The following is a 20373-nucleotide window of genomic DNA, read 5'->3' as shown; positions in this document are numbered from 1 at the left end:
GTTGTCGAGGAATTTTCTGATATATAATTTGTAACGTTTTAGGCGGAAAGCAAGTAGACCATTTAAAAAAAATGTGTGCGTGTACTAGTATACACACGCAAGAAGTGAAACTTCTTTATGACCTTATTTTTAAAAAATAATTTACTATATGCAACTTAACAGAAATACGTTGGATCACGCGTGGTAGGGATAAGAAAAAGATGGCGCGTAACGGAAAAATGTCACGTGTAACGAAAAAATGTTACACTAAATTTTTTTTCCCACCCCGATAAAGAAGTTTAACTTCAAAAATTTAACTTCTAACTTAATTTAGCGTACTAATTTGACAAAAGCCCTGTTAAAGTACGTCCCTGTTCTGAATGTCTTGATATTCCTTGACCTTTTTAAATTATATGCAATCTTCTCCACTAATCATGGTCATGTGAAAAACATCGGATGGTTGTAATTCTCTTACAATGTTTTAAACCAGAATTAACTTATCTATGAACATAAAAAGGTTCTTAAAATTTATAATATCCATATACTTATATACATATATAAAACTCAAAAGTGACTGATATAGTGATCTATCAACGCACAGCCCAAACCACTGGACGTATCGGGCTAAAATTTGGCATGCAGGTAGATGTAAGGACGTAGGCATCCGCTAAGAAAGGATTTCCCGAAATTCTTGCGGGAACAGGGAAAAACGGGGATGCACGTACAAAGTCGTGGGCGGAAGCTAGTGTGCAATAAAATTAATTATTATTTATCTGAAATGGCATGACTTAAATTTTGTTTAAGAGCATTTGTTTTTATTGGTTTTAACCCAGATATCGCTATATCCAGATATATTAACTTTGTCAGAATAGATTTATAGCAATAGGCTGATAATTATAATATCTAATACCTATTATAATCATTCAAATTTAAATTAGACCCTGCATTGCATTGCATGCATTTTGAATATTCATGGTTTGTTTTAAAAACAGTAATAGGCCGTAATTAACTGTAATCTATTCATTCTTAAAAAATATATTATGTAATATTTCATATGATGTTTATTTTTGTAATTTGCTTTTAATTTATTTAATTCGTATATACTTAAAATCATTGAAATTAATCAATTGTTTAAAATATTCGTGACCTATGAATTATTTTATCAAGTATAAAAATAACATAGTTTAATAAGTTTAATTTAAAATATAATGTGAATATACATGTAACAAATATCCAACTAATTTAAATTTGATCTTTTTTCATAAACTGAATAATTTAGGTAACATATATGAGAAACTACACAGAATTTCTTGCCGGCTCTTTTCTGTAGAAACTGTATGAACTTAGTGTTTATTGTATTTGACGAAAGCGCATCTAAATTTTGTCTTGTTGATTATATACCTATTGCCTTATAATTTACTAGCTGCGCTTCGCGGTTTCACCCGCGTTGCTCTGCTCCTGTTGGTCTTAGCGTGATGATATATCTACTATAGCCTTCCTCGATAAATGGGCTATCTAACACCGAAAGAATTTTTCAAATCGGACCAGTAGTCCCTGAGATTAGCGCGTTCAAACAAACAAACTCTTCAGCGTTAAAATATTAGTATAGATAAGTCTTAATTATAAACGTATTATTTATTAATTAATCAACTTATGTTTCATCACCAACAGTGAAGAATGGGAGAAGATGAACATCACAGACAACGAGAACGGTACGCTGTCGTTCTTCTACCATCGCACGTATACGTTCATGCCGGAATTGAGCGCGGGGCCCGATGATGACTCTGTGGTGGTGCCCAATATACCTATGTTGGTGAGTATAACATGTTATTTTGTTTCTAAAATACATAGGTGTTAACTTCATACATTTCCTTTACCATCAGGTTGCCTGGTAGAGATTGCTGCTTAGCAATAAGGCCGCCTCTTGTACAAACTATGCCTTTTTTGTATTGATAATGTTATTTTTGCCATAAAAGTGTTATAAATAAATAAATAAATAGGTGACTGACCGACTGACTGACTGACTTACGCACTGTGTGTGATAAGTATTTTTTAAGCTGCACCTGTGTTTTGTATGTAATGGATTCATTTAGGTTTGATTTATTTTATTTATTCTCTAGTCACTACATACATGTAACAGGTAAAGATAATTCGAGTTTTGTACCTTAATAAATATCAATAAAATATTTAAAAAATAGAGCGTGTATGCCGAGCGCACGTGTCAGAAGTGAAACTTCTTTGGCAAGATTGAATGAAAGTTTCACTTCAAAAAAATAGTAAGTAAGTATGTACTCAATAATTAATGTGAATCTTATTAGAAAAAACTTAAACATTGAAACCCAACAGTTACAGTTATTTTGTGTATAAGATACAAACACTTAAAAATCAGTTCAAGATAATGACCTACTAATGGAAACGATAAAAAACATATTCAACAAATAGACGTTTAAAATAATGGAATGAAGTAGCAAAAAACAGAAATTACATAAAGCACCACTCACTGTATTTAATTATAATTATTTTACTTGTACAAATAATTATTTTAATTGTACTGTTTTGTGTAATAATATAAGTTATGTAATTGTTTCGAATTTAAATGTTATACTGTGTTAAATACATGCATTATGTGTATGTTTATTTTAATTTGAATACGGTTAGGTGTTGAAAAAAATAGGTTTTGTAACAGTTTTTTATTTAATTTATTTTAATTTATACAACAGCCCCCTCGACCCGTAATAAAAACTGAAAATAAGTACATAATTTAGCATAAGTTATTTCAGAATAAGTAGCTTATTACTAGCGAAATATTTTTTGCAGTTATTGTTTGTCCGATAAAATAGCAATTCTAGCTAGTAAATTGTAGTTTTTTTTATTTCTTCTGATGGAAAATTTGTAATCAAGCATACAGCAATTATAATTTAAGATTTTTTAGGGCAGATTTTTCAATCCTTGGTTAAAATTTATCCGTCCAATAAAGAAACACGTACATATTAAAATGTCATAGTCCAGGATCCTTCGCCCATTTTTGCAAGTGATTACTATCAAGCTAATTTTCCGTGAGTAGCTTTATTTTGATGAGACGCCCAATTACTTCCTGTACGAAACTCTCGATTGTGGTAGCTAACAGAGGTAACAAGGATAAAATTTTTTGATTTGATGGTTCTCGCTGGTTAAAGATGAAGATTTTGTTTGTTTGAACGCGCTAATCTCAGGAACTACTGGACCGGTTTGAAAAATTATTTCGGTGTTAGATAGCCCATTTATCGAGGAAGGCTATATATGTATTATCATCACGCTAAGACCCACGGGAGCAATGCGGGTGAAACCGCGCAGCACAGCTAGTTTATAATAATACATACTACATATCAAAGATTTACCAAAATACGTACTTACTCGTATCTTATTTCCCTATAACGAGCGGAAACAAAAAACCTTTACTTATTTTTAAGAACGAAAGTCAAGTCCTTAACAAGTGAAAGTACATGCAGAGATGTTAATTTGGTGCTCATTAAGTTATGGTATGACGTAAAACTTGTGACGTAATTGTATGTATAAGTATTAATATGTATGTGTGTGTGATTGTGTATGGTATAGAGCATGGAATGGGGATAAGATTTTGTGTTTGTATGTCTCTATATTACGATATAGCATGAAATGTGAATTTGATTTTGTGTATATCTGTATGTCTCTATATTACGTTTAAAATGCGGTGTGGATTTTGATATAGGCCAAAATGCAATTTTCGTGAAGTAAGACGATTCGGTTTTATAATAATATAATATAAGAATGGAGATTTGTATGAAGTGGAAGATCGTGTGATATATATCCTATAGCCTTCCTCGATAAATGGGCTATCTAAAACCGAAAGAATATTTCAAATCGGACCAGTAGTTCCTGAGATTAGCGCGTTCAAACAAACAAACAGATGATCTGTGATTAATAAACTCCGGGACTATTTTCAAACATTTTTATGAATATTTAACAAATATGACTAATGACACAAGTGCAATATAAATGAAAGTGACAAATCGTAGTCTGCGCGTACGCATACGCTGCTAGACACTTTCCAAGTGATTATAAACAGTGTCTGCTTTTACTGTAATTGTTTTTAAATTTTAAGTTATTGTAGATTAAGTATGTGTAAAAGTATAATCTTATATATAAAAACTAGCTTTCCGCCTGCGGCTTCGCCCGCGTTTTCAAAGAAAAACCCGCATAGTTCCCGTTCCCGTGGGATTTCCGGGATAAAACCTAGCCTATGTTACTCGTGGATAATGTAGCTTTCGAATGGTGAAAGAATTTTTAAAATCGGTCCAGTAGTTTATGAGCCTATTCATTACAATCAAACAAACAAACAAACAAACAAAGTTTTCCTCTTTATAATATTAGTGTAGATGAATCGCAAAATGTGTTGGTAAGCGCATAACTCGAGAACGGCTGAACCGATTTCGATAATTCTTTTTTTATTATATTCCTTGGAGTACCAGGATGGTTCTTACGTAGAGAAAACATAAGTATGTACCACGGGCGAAGCCGGGGCGGACCGCTAGTCTACTATATAAAAATAAGTCGGGTTTTCCTTCCTGACGCTATAACTCCAGAACGCACGAACCGATTTCCACGGTTTTGCATTCGTTGGAAAGGTCTCGGGCTCCGTGAGGTCATGTGGTGAGGTTTATAGCAAAGAAAAGGTGTCTCTGGTGGCGAAACGGAGTTCGCCCGGTTTGCTAGTTTGAGTTTTTATTGTTGTAGTATTTGTTAATAGGTATATAAGTTACTATCTACATATTATGACTTTTTACATATAATGATTAAGTGCCATTTATTTTAAGCAACTTGGGGCTAAAACTACAAGTTTAAAATCAAAATTAAATATCTCTATGTTATAAAAGAAAAAAATTAAAATTTAATAAAACAGCGGTTGTTTAAAGTTCGCGAAAGCCTGTTTAAGTCTGTTTGTTTAAAATAAATATGTACCTACATTTTAATAAAAGAAGAAACTAGACGCTTTAATATTTAAGATAGACTAGATTTCCGCCCGCGGCTTCGCCCGCGTTTTCAAAGGAAAACCCGCATAGTTCCCGTTCCCGTGGGATTTCCGGGATAAAACCTATCCTATGTGTTAATCCAAGTTACCCTCTATATGTGTGCTAAATTTCATTGTAATCGGTTCAGTAGTTTTTACGTGAAAGAGTAACAAACATCCATACAAACTTTCGCATTTATAATATGTATTAGTAGGATTCATCAAATTATTATATTGTCACCGATCCTTGATAAGTGTACAAAGTTTGAATTAAATGTCCGTATCGAGTCTAAAGGATTCGGTAACAAACATACAGGTGAAGCTAATAAAAAATTGCATGTCTGTCTTTCTGTGCTATGTCTATATACGTAACGGTTGTCACGCCTTGCAGTTCGTTTCGATTCAACTCACATGATAGATAATATTATTTGCTAACCAGCGGTCCGCCCCAGCTTCGCCCGTGGTACATGTTTACGTTTTCTATCCATGAGAAACATCTTCGTCACAGATCACAGAATGATCTTCGTACTTTAAGGAATATTATAAAAAAAAATTAAAATCGGTTCAGTGGTTCTCGAGATTTGCGCTTAGCAAAAACAAACAAACAAATTTAGCGTTTCGTTTTTCAAGAAAACAACTTCACAATATGTTCTGTTAGCATATCTATCTGTCAGTTAAAATAACAAATACATAATCACTACATAATATGTATAAATAAAGCAAATTCGCTTCTCGCCTGTGTCTGTATGCAAGCTTCGATCTATAAAATTACGCAACAGATTTTATGAGATTTTGTAATAGATAGAGTTGTTCAAGAGGAAGGTTTTAGTATATAATAATTTATTCGGATTTAGACAAAGCGGACGAAGCCGCGCGAAGAAGATAGTAATACATAAAACTATAGTTCATTGATCAATAAAGTATACAGGCAAATAATTACCTACCTAGTGTTAAATATAGACTCACGGTCTATCCCGTTATGTGGCTAGAGGTCAATGAACTTGTGTGTGTGTTTGTGTGTATATCGGTAACGGCTGTGACGATTGATTGATGAGTAGGTAGTGGATTGGATTAATATTTGAGAGGATGGACAGACGGATAGGTAGTTGTGTCTTGTTATTTAGCACTAGCAGCTCAGCCTGGCATGATCCGGGATAAAAACGAAATAAAATATAGCCTATGTGACTTAAAAAAGGTGCCTTTTTTGTCGAACATTTTTTTTAAATCGGTCCAGTAGTTTTGGTTTGATAACATTGTTTCCTCTTTATTAGTTTTAAATGGCTTAACAGACAGACAATATTTTTTTCTGTTTCTGCACTAATGAATTCACCTTTATAATTTTTTTTTATTTCACACATACAAGGAAATTAATGAATAAAATTTTAATATAAGATTTTTGCAATTAAGAGACATAATTATGTTATTTTTTTAAATTTGCAACCTCCAAAATACGAAATTTTAAGGTTTACGGGAAATCAACAACACGACTACCTTGTGAAAAGTGACTTAAACGTAAGGTTATTTATTGACCTCTGGGTTTCATTAACCTGTGTTTATTAAAAAAAAATAGCATTAAAATAGGCTTAATAAATCTTTAGCAGTGAAATGAGCTGATATTTATTGAATGTGAAGATATTTAGGATAAATGAAAGAAACTTTTAGGATAAGAACGATCTACATTTAATCTATACTTTTAATATTATAAAGCTGAAGAGTTTGTTTGTATGAACGTGCTGATCTCAGTAACTACTAGTCCGAATTAAAAAATTCTTTCGGTGTTAGATAGCTCATTTATCGAGGAAGGCTATAGGCTATATTATAGCATCACGCTAAGACCAACAGGAGCGGAGCAATGCGGGTAAAACCTCGGGCACAGCTAGTTGTTACAATAAAAGTACAGATAAATTACAAAAATACTAAGATAATATATTTTTACTGAACATAGTTACTTACATCGAAGTTAGTTTTTAATTTTACAATGATAAGCTTTCGCGTGTGCTTTTGCCGTGGTTTTATTTAAGAATAAGTTGAGTTATTGTTCATCTCTTATTATACTTGACAATTAGATATTTTGATATGAACTTATATAGTAGATTTACTAATTAGTTTTCTAAAAGCGCTGGACCGATTTTGACTAGACTCATGAGCAGATAGCACATGTTTTATTAGGAGTAACTCAGAAAATATAACTTAACGCAGACAAACACGCTTGCATCAGCTAGTATAATAAAGCTCATTACACACATCAAGCTAAGATGAAGGCCAAAACAAAAAATATATTACGTACGTGTAATTTTTGAATCACGTCGCGGTAAGCAGGAAATAATTGTCTAGGACGTCGGGTTAAGGTCGTGGTGGCCATTATTTTTATAAATACATATATGCGACTTTAAGTAATTATATAATTTTTGTTTGTGAAAATTTATCTTGATAATTATTGTAAATTGTAATGTGTATGCTTTGAAAATTTAAAGTAATGAAGCAATTGAGCTCAAATTTCGGTACGATTTACAAGCTTCATTTGTTGATATGTTTTTCTTATTTGTCATGCATTCAATACTAACGAGCTTCGCTTTTTCGATCAAAATTGCAAGACAAATCTATCGTAATTAATCGACCAATCTATCGTAAAAGACGGAACAAAAAGACTGAAAAATGTATCTGTGTACAAACATATGGTTTTTAAATAAATATATTTTTCATTTTTTCATTATTTTTCATCGTAAAAGACTCGATCTTTATTAATTATTAGTCAGCAATATCAATTTTAAGTGTAACATCACTAAAATATCTATTGAATAATATTTTAAGCGTTCTCGCGAGCTTTTAACAAAAGATGGAGTATATCTTTTGTTAAGTCCGGGTCAAAATCGAGCCAAAAAGAGTTGGTTACAAACGTACAGGTGAAGCTAATATAAGCGTGTTGGTTTATGTAAATGTTATAATTTTCCAGAGTGCAACCTCCCAATCGAAACACGCGGCGCGATTCCTCCGTCTAGCCATGGCGTCCATCATGGACATACTCAAAATTAAACCCTTCGTCGAAGTGTCCGTGGGTCAACTGCTCTGGGGTTACGAGGATCCCCTGCTGAAGCTTGCTAAGGATGTAGTGCCGAAGGAACAGAAACTGCCGTATGAAGAGTTTGGTCTGTTTTATGGGGTGAGTCGGATTACTTAATTAATTTGTTTATTTAGGGTATATTCCAAACTGTATGTTGGGTGTAATTAGTGTTGTGACTTAGAAAATATCTAGAACATTGTTGTAGTACTGTTGAAGTGTAAAGTTAATATTGGTCTTTAAAATTGTTCATTTTTATTTGCACTTTCGTAACGATAAACTAGTACTATATTTGCTATATAACATTTGTAATTGTTTGTTAAAATTCTACTAAATAGTCTTATTTTGACTTTATAATCCTTTCAGTTTTTCTTACGATGCTCTAAAATTCGATCTACCTTTATTTATATTATAAATTATAAATAACAAAACCGCCTATTATCTACATTTCCTAGTATACTTTTAATTTTATTATTTTGAATGTAATGTCATAACAACACTAATAAAACACAACGAACAATAAGAACACTAATAAATGTCCGTTACCCACATCAATTAAAACGAACAAGTACGTTTATTCATCCCAAAAAAAATTCCACAGAAAAACGGCACAGCCGCCGACCCCGTTACCATGTTTAGTGGTGCGACAGACATAACAAAATACGGTATAATAGAGCGCTACAACCACCGCGACAAGCTACCGCACTGGCTCACAGATGAGTGCAACAGCATCGCCGGCTCTGATGGATCGATATTCCCCCCGCACATCACTAGAAACGATACTTTACATGTGTACGACAAGGATCTGTGCAGACTGCTGCCGCTCAAGTAAGTAAAGTAGCTTAAAATGTTAGTAAATGGTAGCAACAAACTTATTTAGATCAGTCAGAATACTCAGGTAAGTTATTAGAGTAGATAGTGCGTTAAAAGTAAGTTATTAGAGTAGATAGTATGCTCAGGTAAGTTATTAGAGTAGATAGCGCGTTAAAAGTAAGTTATAAGAGTAGATAGCGCGTTAAAAGTACGCAACGAACTTGATTAATGTTAGTGCAAAGAATTAAGAATTAGTGACTGAGCGGTAACGAACTTTATGGTTTATGATTTAGCAACGAACTAAGTTGATATGATATGAATTATGTGTAAGCAGAAGCAAAGGACAAAATGAGAGATGTCTTATAAATGAATTAAGTACCTAAATATACATACTATAATAAAGTTGTTTGAAAACGCAAAATTATGAACAAAAATAACATAGTTTTACAGCAACAAACTTAATTTGTAGTGGAAATTATTGTCAATTTCTGGAAATATACTTAAGTATTGAAAACCGAACAAGTATTGGAATAATTAATATTCATTGAATCTCAACACTAAAAAGTTGTTATTACATATTACCATAGCTACGTAACGACTTTTTATGACGTTATATGTTTCCACACAAACAATGCAGATGTGTGAAACAATAACAAATAACTGATTTGTGGCGTAATTGCGATTATCGGCTTGTGTAATTCGACGCGCGAACGTGGCACCATGTTACACCGTAGCGTAACAATACTTAATATATTTATGTACACAGATATAGTTGGATTGTGTACCTACAGTTTACACGTAAAAACTTCTATACTGATTGAGATACAATTTTCACAAGATCAACACGTGTCTTCAGAGATTGTATTAATCTGTGATTCTCCATTTTGTGTTTTAACTGAATGATAACATAATGCACGGTAGGCCTACAAAATACAATAAATAAATGTGTCGAAAACTAACTTATCCTGCCTCATCGACTTTTTGAGATCGAAGAATGCTATTATGAAATTTAAAATATCGAAAATATGTTACGAATAATAAATGAAGAGTTAAGAATATGTCAATTAGTATTCCTTAGTTATACGCAATCATCTTATGGATACGATTTTTAATATTGAAAATACGAATAATAAATAGCTATAGCATCGTTTTGTGTAGACTAAGGTTTATTAAAATTAGATTAAAGACAGAACAAGGCGCTACTAGCATAAGGATAATGGAATTTGATACGAGATTAACATTTTTACCTTCAAAGTTAATGGCTTTTTAATGGTCATGTTGATCTTAATTTACTTAGAGATCTAGAAAAGGATTCATTTTAAATGATCTTTTTGTTTACTAAGTATAACTTGTTGATCTTCTTGTCTTATTTATTTATGGTATAAGGAAAAAACTTACATTGATTTTTGAATCCGATATAGGTTTAGGTTTGAAATGCTCTTCGGCTTTTTGTGTTTTTTTTTTAAATATTTTATTGTGGATTTGGCGTTGGATTATAACGTTTGTTTAAATAAAATCAGTTTATACTGCTTATAAATACTTTATCGAATTAAATTTTCATTTTTTACAGTTTTCTATACACCCAAATAAAAATATTTATCTAGTTATATCTTCAGCCTTCACTATAATAAATAAAATCGTCATATTAATAAATATTATACGTTACGCTTCGGTGTAACATACGGCCGCACACGCAATAAGCCATTGTCACAGTATATTATGGTTTTTGTTACATTCTCCCTATTATGCGATAACCCGAGACGAATTCAATTCTATTTGTGTATAATGCACTTTATATTATGCACTTGCATTTGTTAAAGGTTATGAGAAACATATCTTTTTCGGTTTCTATCTATAAAATGTGTATGTATGTACATATAAGTAAAAGTAAATAGTAGCTTTCCGCCCGCGGCTTTGCTTAAAGATCAAGTTATACATAACTTTTAGCTCTTGCCCGTGGTTTTGCAAGCGTGGTAAAGATAGTTAACAGTTGTCATGTGTCACGTTTTATAATATAGTGCCATCTATCGGAATTTATAAATTTGACAATGATTCAAATAATTGATCTTCCTGGAGCATTATTGCGGTAAAATGCAGCCTATATCATTCTATAGCCTCCAAACTATCTCTAGACACAAATATCATATCACAGAATTAGAATAACTCCATTGCGACAGAAAATAAAGATAAAGAAACACTTTTGCATATTATTTACTAGCTTTCCGCCTGCGGCTTCGCCCGCGTTTTCAAAGAAAAACCCGCATAGTTCCCGTTCCCGTGGGATTTCCGGGATAAAACCTAGCCTATGTTACTCGTGGATAATGTAGCTTTCGAATGGTGAAAGAATTTTTAAAATCGGTCCAGTAGTTTATGAGCCTATTCATTACAATCAAACAAACAAACAAACAAACAAACAAAGTTTTCCTCTTTATAATATTAGTGTAGATAATATTTCCAATCCCCTACACCCTTCAAGTTTTGTTTTAGCATTTAAAGGTTGTCTTTCTTACTCTATTAGGTTCTATATATAGATATTGAATATGTAATTTAATTTATTCATCCGCTGACCCAGGTGGCACAGTGGTTATTGACCCCTAACGCTTGCACATGAGTGTGTGGGTTCGATGGTGTGATTAATATCCTTTGCTTGTTTATTATATTTATTTTCACGGACATGTATCAAGATAGACTAAGCGAGTGTATGTACTTCCCGTGTCCAAACTAAGATTATGAAACTTACTTGACGCTGGCCTACACTCAGTCCGCGCTTGCAGTTCGCCAAGGAAAGACGTGAAGCTGAATAAAGTAAAATGCCGAATTACGCCGTTATAAACTGTAGAAACTCCACAGCTGTGAGTGGCCGAGTTAGCAGAGATGTTTCCTTCCACCGGTAAGTAATTTTCTAATCAGAATTTGCACTATTTATTTTAAAATCAAATAAAGAATATCTGTGGAAAACGATCGTGACAAACACGGATACCAAATCATACGAAATGATTCGGAATACATTGCGGCTTTTACTTGGCACGGTAAAGATCGAGTCGTATGATAACAAGCAATGTATAGCGTCTTCTCATTTTTCTGTTCTCATTTTTCTGTCCAATTTTGTGGTTAGTGATGTTCATTTGATGCAACAGTTCTCGATTCTAATCGATTTTATAATCGAACAGAAAAATGATAATTTGAAGGAGCAATTTTTCAGAAAAAAAGGCATAGATTTTTTTTGTCAAAACTCCTTATTGCTTAGACTATGTTTGTTTTTTCAGTTTTCCAAGTAACCCGAACATAAAAGAAAAATGGATTGATGCAACGGGACATAAAGATTGATTGATTGACAGTTTCATTACTTTCTTTCGATGGCCTCTCTAGTACGTAGTACACGATAACTCAATGGGCATATGTAAGAAAAAGCTAAAACACATTAGTTTACTTGTTAGAATATTAAAAGGTTTATAAATTTATTTTATCATTCCTCTGTCTATGGTAATTATCATTTTTCTGTCTTGAATCGATTTAGTAATCGATTACGATTCATTTATTTAATTACCTCTTAGACATAGATCTAGTTTGATCTGATTTCTTTCGATTTACTTCGATGGGATAGGACGATACTAGAATCGCCGCGCGAGTGGCGTCCTAATCGATTTAGCGTAAAATGAAATTACCATCACTAAAAAGCGCTCGTGACGTCATAACGCGTCAAGGTCAGTACAAAAAATATGACACGCTTGGTTTTCATACAGATCGCGGTACTTGCGTAGTCTATCTATGTCTGTGTTTATTTTATTAACTTGACTTGTCACCGGAATGTCCATTTTTAGCTGATTATTAATTTGTACAGGAGGAAATAAATATTGAATTTAATGTCAAATCATAAATGAAATGAAAGTTAAAATAAATAGGCTCCAGAAGAAAGCCTTGGGGAACACCCGAAATGGCTACAAAGGAATGTGCTGTATAACTAACTATAAAATAACGTGCACTTTCTGTTGCATACTTATAATTCAGTCTATTATAGCATATTCATACATACCAACCCCTGCTCATTATAATAATACATATTATATACGAGTATGTTGCAAGTGATTTACCTTATCAAATGCCTTACTAAAATACATATACATTTCTTGACGTTTAAATTAAGATTTTGCTTTGCAACATAAATCTAGCTCATCAAAAGTTCGTTTTATTCGAATATTTTTAATAAATGTAACTCAATGCTTTGGAAATACAGACCGCTTTGCGTTGCTTGTCATGATTATCCATCCCAACAATTCTAAAGAGGATTTCGCGATGAATTCCTGTAATTATTGACTCAGTCGACATAATGGTTCTTCTTACAAGTATTTATTACTTCTTATAGGTATCTAAAAGACGTGGAGTCCACAGCCGGAGTGCAAGGCTACCGTTTCACACCACCAGTTGATGTATTCGCTGACGATGAGCACAACCGTTGCTTCTGTCCCGCCGGCCCGCCGTGTGCGCCCAGCGGTCTGTTCAACGTGTCGCTGTGTCAGTACGGTGAGTGTACACAGACAGACAGACAGAAATGAAATGAAATGAATTTATTCGCAAGAAAAGTGGTAATACAATGGTGTTATGAGAGAACTTGTTCTACACAATTCGCCAGTCATAGCTGGCATGCGAGTAATTTTAGAGAGCTTGTTAAATTTTAAATTAATATAAATTATAAACATTCATTAACGATGATGACAGAGATTCAAATCAAATTAAAATAAATTATTACATATACACGCTTTAGACAGATACATACACACAGAGAAACATATAGAGACATTCACAGGTAAACACATAGAAACGCACACATACTATCACACAGTGTATGAGTTCATTATACACAGCTCATATTCGTGCACTAGACACACAAACACATATAATATACGTGCGTATGAATAGCACACAGTATACATCCTTTCATAGAAAAATATAATTCTGTTTCGCAAAACATACGTACATTCATATTATGCTCTGTGCTTTTTTGTTTTTCTTTTTGTCACGACTTACAATGGAACTTACTGCCAGAATAGTAATTTTGATGTAGAAACAAATAAGTCTATTTCTGCCCAATTCTATATTTAACATTATACATATTATATTATAACTACATTTAACAAATTAATATTTTTCCCCAGATTCACCAATAATGCTATCGTTCCCGCACTTCTACCTAGCCGACGAGAGTTTCCGTGAAGCGGTCGAAGGTATTTCCCCGCCCGACCCGGAGCGACACAGATTATACATTGATGTACAACCGGTAAGTTGTTATTTGTAACGTTATAGCTGTTATATTATGTAACAGTTACTGTTATATTTGGGAGTGATTTGTAACAGTTATTTGGGGTTGAATTGTAACTCGCGGTCAATCGCATTACGCCGTCCGACCCGGGGTGACACAGATTATACAGTCACGAGCATAAAATATATATTACGTCAGATATAAATGCACATAGTTGATGTCACATATTTATGCTTTATTTTAGGAATTAATGCAAAATACAGAAATATACAATTGTGTCAGATATTATTGCCTCCTAGATGACGTAACATATTTATGCTTTGAGAGATTATCACATATTATTTGCTGTACATTTTCATCACATAATTTTGATGCCACTTTGTTATGCTGCCTGCTAAGTGCTAATGTAATATATTTTTGTTGCGTACGGGCAGACAGATATTATTGAACTCGTTCTTGTGACATATATCTTATATATAAAATTCTCGTGTCACAATGTTAGTCTGCATACTCCTCCGAAACGGGTGGACCGATTCTCATGAAATTTTCTGTGCATATCGGGTAAGTCTGAGAATCGGCCAACATCTATTTTTCATATGTACCACGGGCGAAGCCGGGGCGGGCCGCTAGTTTTTATATATATTTTATTATATTTTTTAATACCCTCCTACTTCCTAGTGATATACAAACGGTAAATTAGAACTGTCATTTGTAACTGTGATTATAGCTGTGATTATTGGGAGTGATTTGTAACTGTTACATGGGAGTTATTATAAAATATGTTAGACGTAACTTTTGATTTAATACTTTTGTGGATGAGTAGTTGTCATTTTGTCACTGTTTCCTGTCCGAACATGCTTAGCTGTCGCATACTATAAATTGCTGCGTTCCTTTGACTCGTGGCGCATTCGTACGAATCGTGCCTTGAGGGGCTCGGACGCTGTTTATACGACGTTCGACCCAACTACCCTCACTTTACTAATAGTGGTTGACTAGCTGCGTTTTGTTATCAACTACCTACATCAATTAGGTAGCTGTGTAGAATCGCAGTACATTCTTATTACATTCAAACTAATATTTAACCCGGCCTCGCGTGTAATTTCTAACAAATAAATATTTAACTCCCGCAGGAGATGGGCACAGCGATGCAGGCTCGCGCTCGGATACAGATCAACCTTGCCGTGTCGCAGGTTGTTGATATCAAGCAAGTTGCCAACTTCCCGGATATTGTGTTCCCGATATTGTGGTTCGAAGAGGTTGGTTTTTTTTTTTTATTAATTATGATAAATGTGTTTTTATATCTAGAATTTTTTACTTGTGTGTAATCATGTCTATAAAACTTTCGATCTTTAAATTGTTTACTGGCTTAAAAGAAACTTTTTTATGGTCTTTTAAATATTTAAAATGTGTTTTTGAGATTTTTTCATTACCTACTGTGCTGTATATAGTAGTATATTGAAATGGAACTAGATAGATTTTAATTTAATAAGTTATTTTTAAAAATTATGTCTATCAGCCAAATCAGCCTAATATCGAATCTGAATATAATTTTAAGTTATCTAAGTTAATTTTAATCTATTGCATTAAGTCTTTCGGCTAAGTCATTCAAAAACAAAATAAATACATAACTGTGGCCCCAAATGATATCGAATCGAATCTTATTTTGAAATTTACCTGCAAATTTTAACAAGTTAATAACAATTTTGAATAAAAAACATGTTCCATTGATGTAGATAGCTTCATATACCCATTTCAAAAATCTTGTTAGAATCCAATAAATCAAACGCTTTGCTGAAATCTATATAATATACTGAAATGTGTGATTTCAGTGGACTAAAGCGTCGCGGGTTCGATTCCCTCAAAATCGAAATTTTGTATCTATTGTTATTTTTTTACTCCTGTACGTAAGTGCTAACCTGTATTATACAAATATACAGGAGGTTCGGTATATAAGAGATTAACTATATTATACAGGGTGTCTGGTACATAAGAGGTAACCGGTATACCCGGTATATAACGCTGGTTTGAATACCGCTTCATGATTGACTTTTCTCTAAAAAAAATTATTGAATTTTATTGTTTTATTCTTACCACAACAGGGCATAGACGAACTCCCCGATTCTGTCTCATCCCTACTACGTCTAGCAACACGAGCACCTCCCGTTGCTCGGGCTGCGCTTTCTTGGGGACTGTCAGCGTTGGGGGCGCTGTTGTTGCTTCTGGCGGTGACTTGCCTCGTGCGGTGAGTGACAGACAGACATACACACACCCATACAATTAATATATAAATACAAACAGTTATATAGAAAAAATGTGTGCGTGTATTAGTGTACACACGTAAGAAGTGAAACTTCTTTATGACCCTATTTTTCAAAAAATAATTTACTATGTGCAACTTTACAGAAATACGTCGAATCACGCGTGGTAGGGATAGGAAAAAGATGGCGCGTAACGGAAAAATGTCACGCGTAACGAAAAAATGTTACACTAATTTTTTTTTCCAACCCCGATAAAGAAGTTTCACTTCAATAAAAAATAAAATATATAAAGGGAGATATATACAAACACATTCCATACTTACATACAGACAAACAGAATGACAGATGTACAGTGAAATGAGCAAACATACAAAACACTTATACTGCAGATGTAATGGGAGAGAAGACAACACAGACACACACATAAAATATAAGACGCAATACGATATAAGTGAACTCTAACTCAGACTCTAACATTTATTTGTTCAATTACACTTTTAGAAGCACTTTCGAATCGTCATTACATATTTTTAACATTTACCACCGATTCGGAAAGCAGTATCTGTGGAGAAGAACCGGCAAGAAACTCCATAGTTGCTCTTTTAAAATCATGTCAATATTACAATTTAATTTAACATAATATGTAATTTATATCTAACTACATAATATATCATGATATGCCAAAGAACTGTCCTGTGGTTCTCAAAATGCTCTTTCCTCTTTCTTCATTCAAAATAGCAACAGTAACAACATTGTCACATTAAAATTTCCACAAAAACATTATTTAATATTTTTTTATATATTTCAGTTCGTCCCATCGGCAAAGCACGCTCCGGCTTGAAGGACACGCGGTAGCAAAACCGCCGCCAAGCAAAAATGGAAAAGACAACGGCTACGAACTTAATAGCCGTAGATAATAGAGAAGAGTAGAGTAAAGACGAGAAAAGTAGAGTAAAGAAGAGTAAAGAGGAGAAAAGAAGAGTGGAGAAGAATGGGGAAGATAACTTGATATTGACCGCGTTTGAAGGTACTATTGGATTTGGTGCAGTAGGAATTTACAACTGTAGTAGTAAACTCGTAGTAGTATTGTAGTAGTTAATTACGACTATAGTAGTAAAACTTGTAGTAGATATTACTATAAAATGTCATATGGAATAAATTGACTATTAAATGTCTCGTAAATTTTATTTTTCTATGTTAATTTTTTTTTTACTTAAATAATAAAAATGTCATATTATGGTGGATATTAGGTGCCAAATTGTATATCTATAGAAAATTTCATGTAATTTTTGCTTTTTGTATTTTTTTAAAGTAAAAAACGCGGTCTCTATTAAGTGTGATTTTGAAAGTTTGTAGTTACAGCTAACGTTTAAACGTTATTGTTACTTTTGACAGTTGAGAAAATTTGTATACTCTGTGACATTTTGACAGATTAAAAATTGTACTTAGATAAAGTAGATTATGTATCACTTTTGAAGTGAAACTTCTTTAGGCGCGTTGAGAGTAAAATTTCACGGTCGCGTCATGGCAATACCGTCACGTTATGGAGAAAGATTTTGGTATCTTTGAATCTTGCCAAAGAAGTTTCACTTCTGACACGTGTGCTCGGCACACACGCTCTTTTATTAATGTCGAGCATTTTAAGTTCTATGAAATAGTTCGTAATTAATTTTGTCAACTGTCAGTAACACTGTTTATTACTCGAATATAAATAATTTTATTTTTGTAGCCATCTTATAAAATTCTTATAAATTTTAAGGCATTGCCAGGTGCAATAATATATAAGGTTCTGATTTCAATATAACAATTTTATAATATGGTTATTAAAATAAATGTAGAATAAAACTGCAATAGCCACAAATAATTTTAAATAAGTAATCGTTAATTTTAAACTGATTATAATAAATATTAAATACTTACGGAAAAAATGGTATTTCGAATGTTGGTTATATATTTTTCGAATTATCCTTTTTTCCTCAACTATTAAAGTTAATGCATGGCAACACAGTGCATTTAATGACATTAGTTTGGGCGGGAAATTTAAAGTGACGTTTTCTTTTTTTTTCATTGAGATACGTCATTCTTGTTGTTTTTTTATCTGTTTTTTGTCACAATATATGTAAATGGAAAAAATCTTCCACGGTTCGCTGTGTGTGCCTTAGGCTTAATTTAATACGAATTCTGTTTTTATTTCCACTATTTTATAGGAAATCGACAACGATGTGATAAGCTTCCATATTGATATTATTTTTGAACAAATTTATTAGTGCTTATATAAAAAAAATTGACATGTCATTTGTAAATATAACCTCTATAGGGATCGGGGTTGACAATTAACATTTTTTTTTTTTACCAATTAAAATATTTTTAAAACATTATTATTACCGATAGTAACTAGTCTTTATGGGTCCGTCCTTAGGCCGTAGGTAAACTATTTTTTTTATATTTCTTCTCTTGGAATGGTTTATAGTACTTAGAGTTAGGTTGTGTATGTTGCATCACATTATGTATACCTATGTATTTTATTAAATCTAATATGTTATAATCGGTTCTTTTTTAATATTTTTTACTCTCGTTGAAAATAACTCGTTATTGTGACACTTGACGTTTTTAAGTAATTTGCCTCTGATACGGCATTAAATTGAAATTTTACGTAATAAATATTGTTTCTTTTATTGTTTTTTTATGTAATCCTTCGAACGGCATTGGCGGGAAATTGTATTGTCATAACTTAACTTTGACATATGTCACTTTGACAGTGACAGCTGGAGTTAACGTTTAGGAATTGATGAATAAATAAATAATGACAAATATTATAAGACTGAAGAATCCGTCCGTAAATAGATTGTTTTCGCTTTTTTCTATCGACAATTTAAAAACTTGCCACTGCCGTTAAAATACCAACGATTTTGCTCAAATTTGGGACGATAGTCGCTTCTCTATGTATATGTGAACGTTTAAATTGTGCGTAGTGTAAATAAATGAATAAAGGTGTAAGATTTATTATTTGTGTGTTTTATTTTATATTGTGTTATCCTTCATCCTGTAGTAATACTTTTAATGCTACAAAAATAATTATTCGAAGAGATAGAAGATAATATACTCATTCTTGAGGTTAGGAAAGATTGAATTTAAAAGTTAATGAATATTTTGCTGAATTATTTGCGCTTAGTCTATCTTTCTTCTATAATTATACACACATTACATGAGCTACATCATTGCCACATATCATCAAAATCCGTTCAATAGTTTTACGTGCAAAGCAACAAACACATCCGCACAAACTTTCTCATTTATAATATTAGTAGGACTAACTTTTTTCTGCGCCTTCGTACGTTTGAATTGTAAACAATTCTCAAATCTACCACATACTACAGAACTAAGACGTACGAAAAATTCATTAAAATCGGTTCAACCGTATTAAAGGAGGCCACTGACAATTATACAAACACAAGAAAAATATACTAATGTATATTAAATTAGTAGCGATTACGAAAACTACTTTTTATTTACACCGTTTACCCTAGGTTGCCTAGAAGAGAACACTCTGTAGCGACAAGTCTGCTGAAATTGCTGCCAAACTTTTTATTGCACCTATTCCTATATTTTACATCAACAAAATACTTTAAAAAGTAAATGTTACGAACATTCTTAATAATGAACAATGTTTGGTGCATTAGGGTAATTCCAAATGACGGGGTAAATCCAATATGTTGAATTAATACGTTACTACTGACTGATTTAACAAATATGAATGCTTTTATTATCAAATCCGTTTAGTTTCATTCGATACCTTCACGATACTCACAATAAAATGATACTCCAAAGAGTTTCACAACACAATTTTCCAAAATTACCCCACATCTGGAATTCCCAGAATGCACTGTACATAAATAATGTATTATTAGTATTTATACGAGTAGAAAAAGTATGATAATATAAGAAGTTCCAAAACTTAGGACGTTGTAAAATCGTCCATTGC

The 20373-nt window shown here is 32.7% G+C and overlaps 1 protein-coding gene across 1 annotated transcript in view; it reads left to right on the top strand.

The window, feature by feature from the left end:
* emp (epithelial membrane protein) overlaps positions 1-19397 on the top strand; it is a 93845-nt gene extending 74448 nt beyond the window's left edge. The window contains exons 5-12 of the mRNA XM_090118691.1: positions 1651-1792; positions 7959-8165; positions 8665-8891; positions 13240-13397; positions 14030-14151; positions 15264-15389; positions 16233-16375; positions 17200-19397. Coding sequence (XP_089974817.1) covers positions 1651-1792; positions 7959-8165; positions 8665-8891; positions 13240-13397; positions 14030-14151; positions 15264-15389; positions 16233-16375; positions 17200-17308 — 1234 coding nt within the window. The 3' untranslated portion in view covers positions 17309-19397. The remainder of the gene's footprint in view (positions 1-1650; positions 1793-7958; positions 8166-8664; positions 8892-13239; positions 13398-14029; positions 14152-15263; positions 15390-16232; positions 16376-17199) is intronic.
* The last annotated feature ends 976 nt before the right edge of the window (positions 19398-20373 follow it).

Source organism: Colias eurytheme, chromosome 30 (assembly GCF_061535395.1).
Source record: "Colias eurytheme isolate Ceu_HAF_F1 chromosome 30, ilColEury1 Martin Lab GWU primary, whole genome shotgun sequence".
NCBI lineage: Eukaryota > Metazoa > Arthropoda > Insecta > Lepidoptera > Pieridae > Colias > Colias eurytheme.
This window is presented reverse-complemented; position numbering and strand designations above follow the sequence as displayed.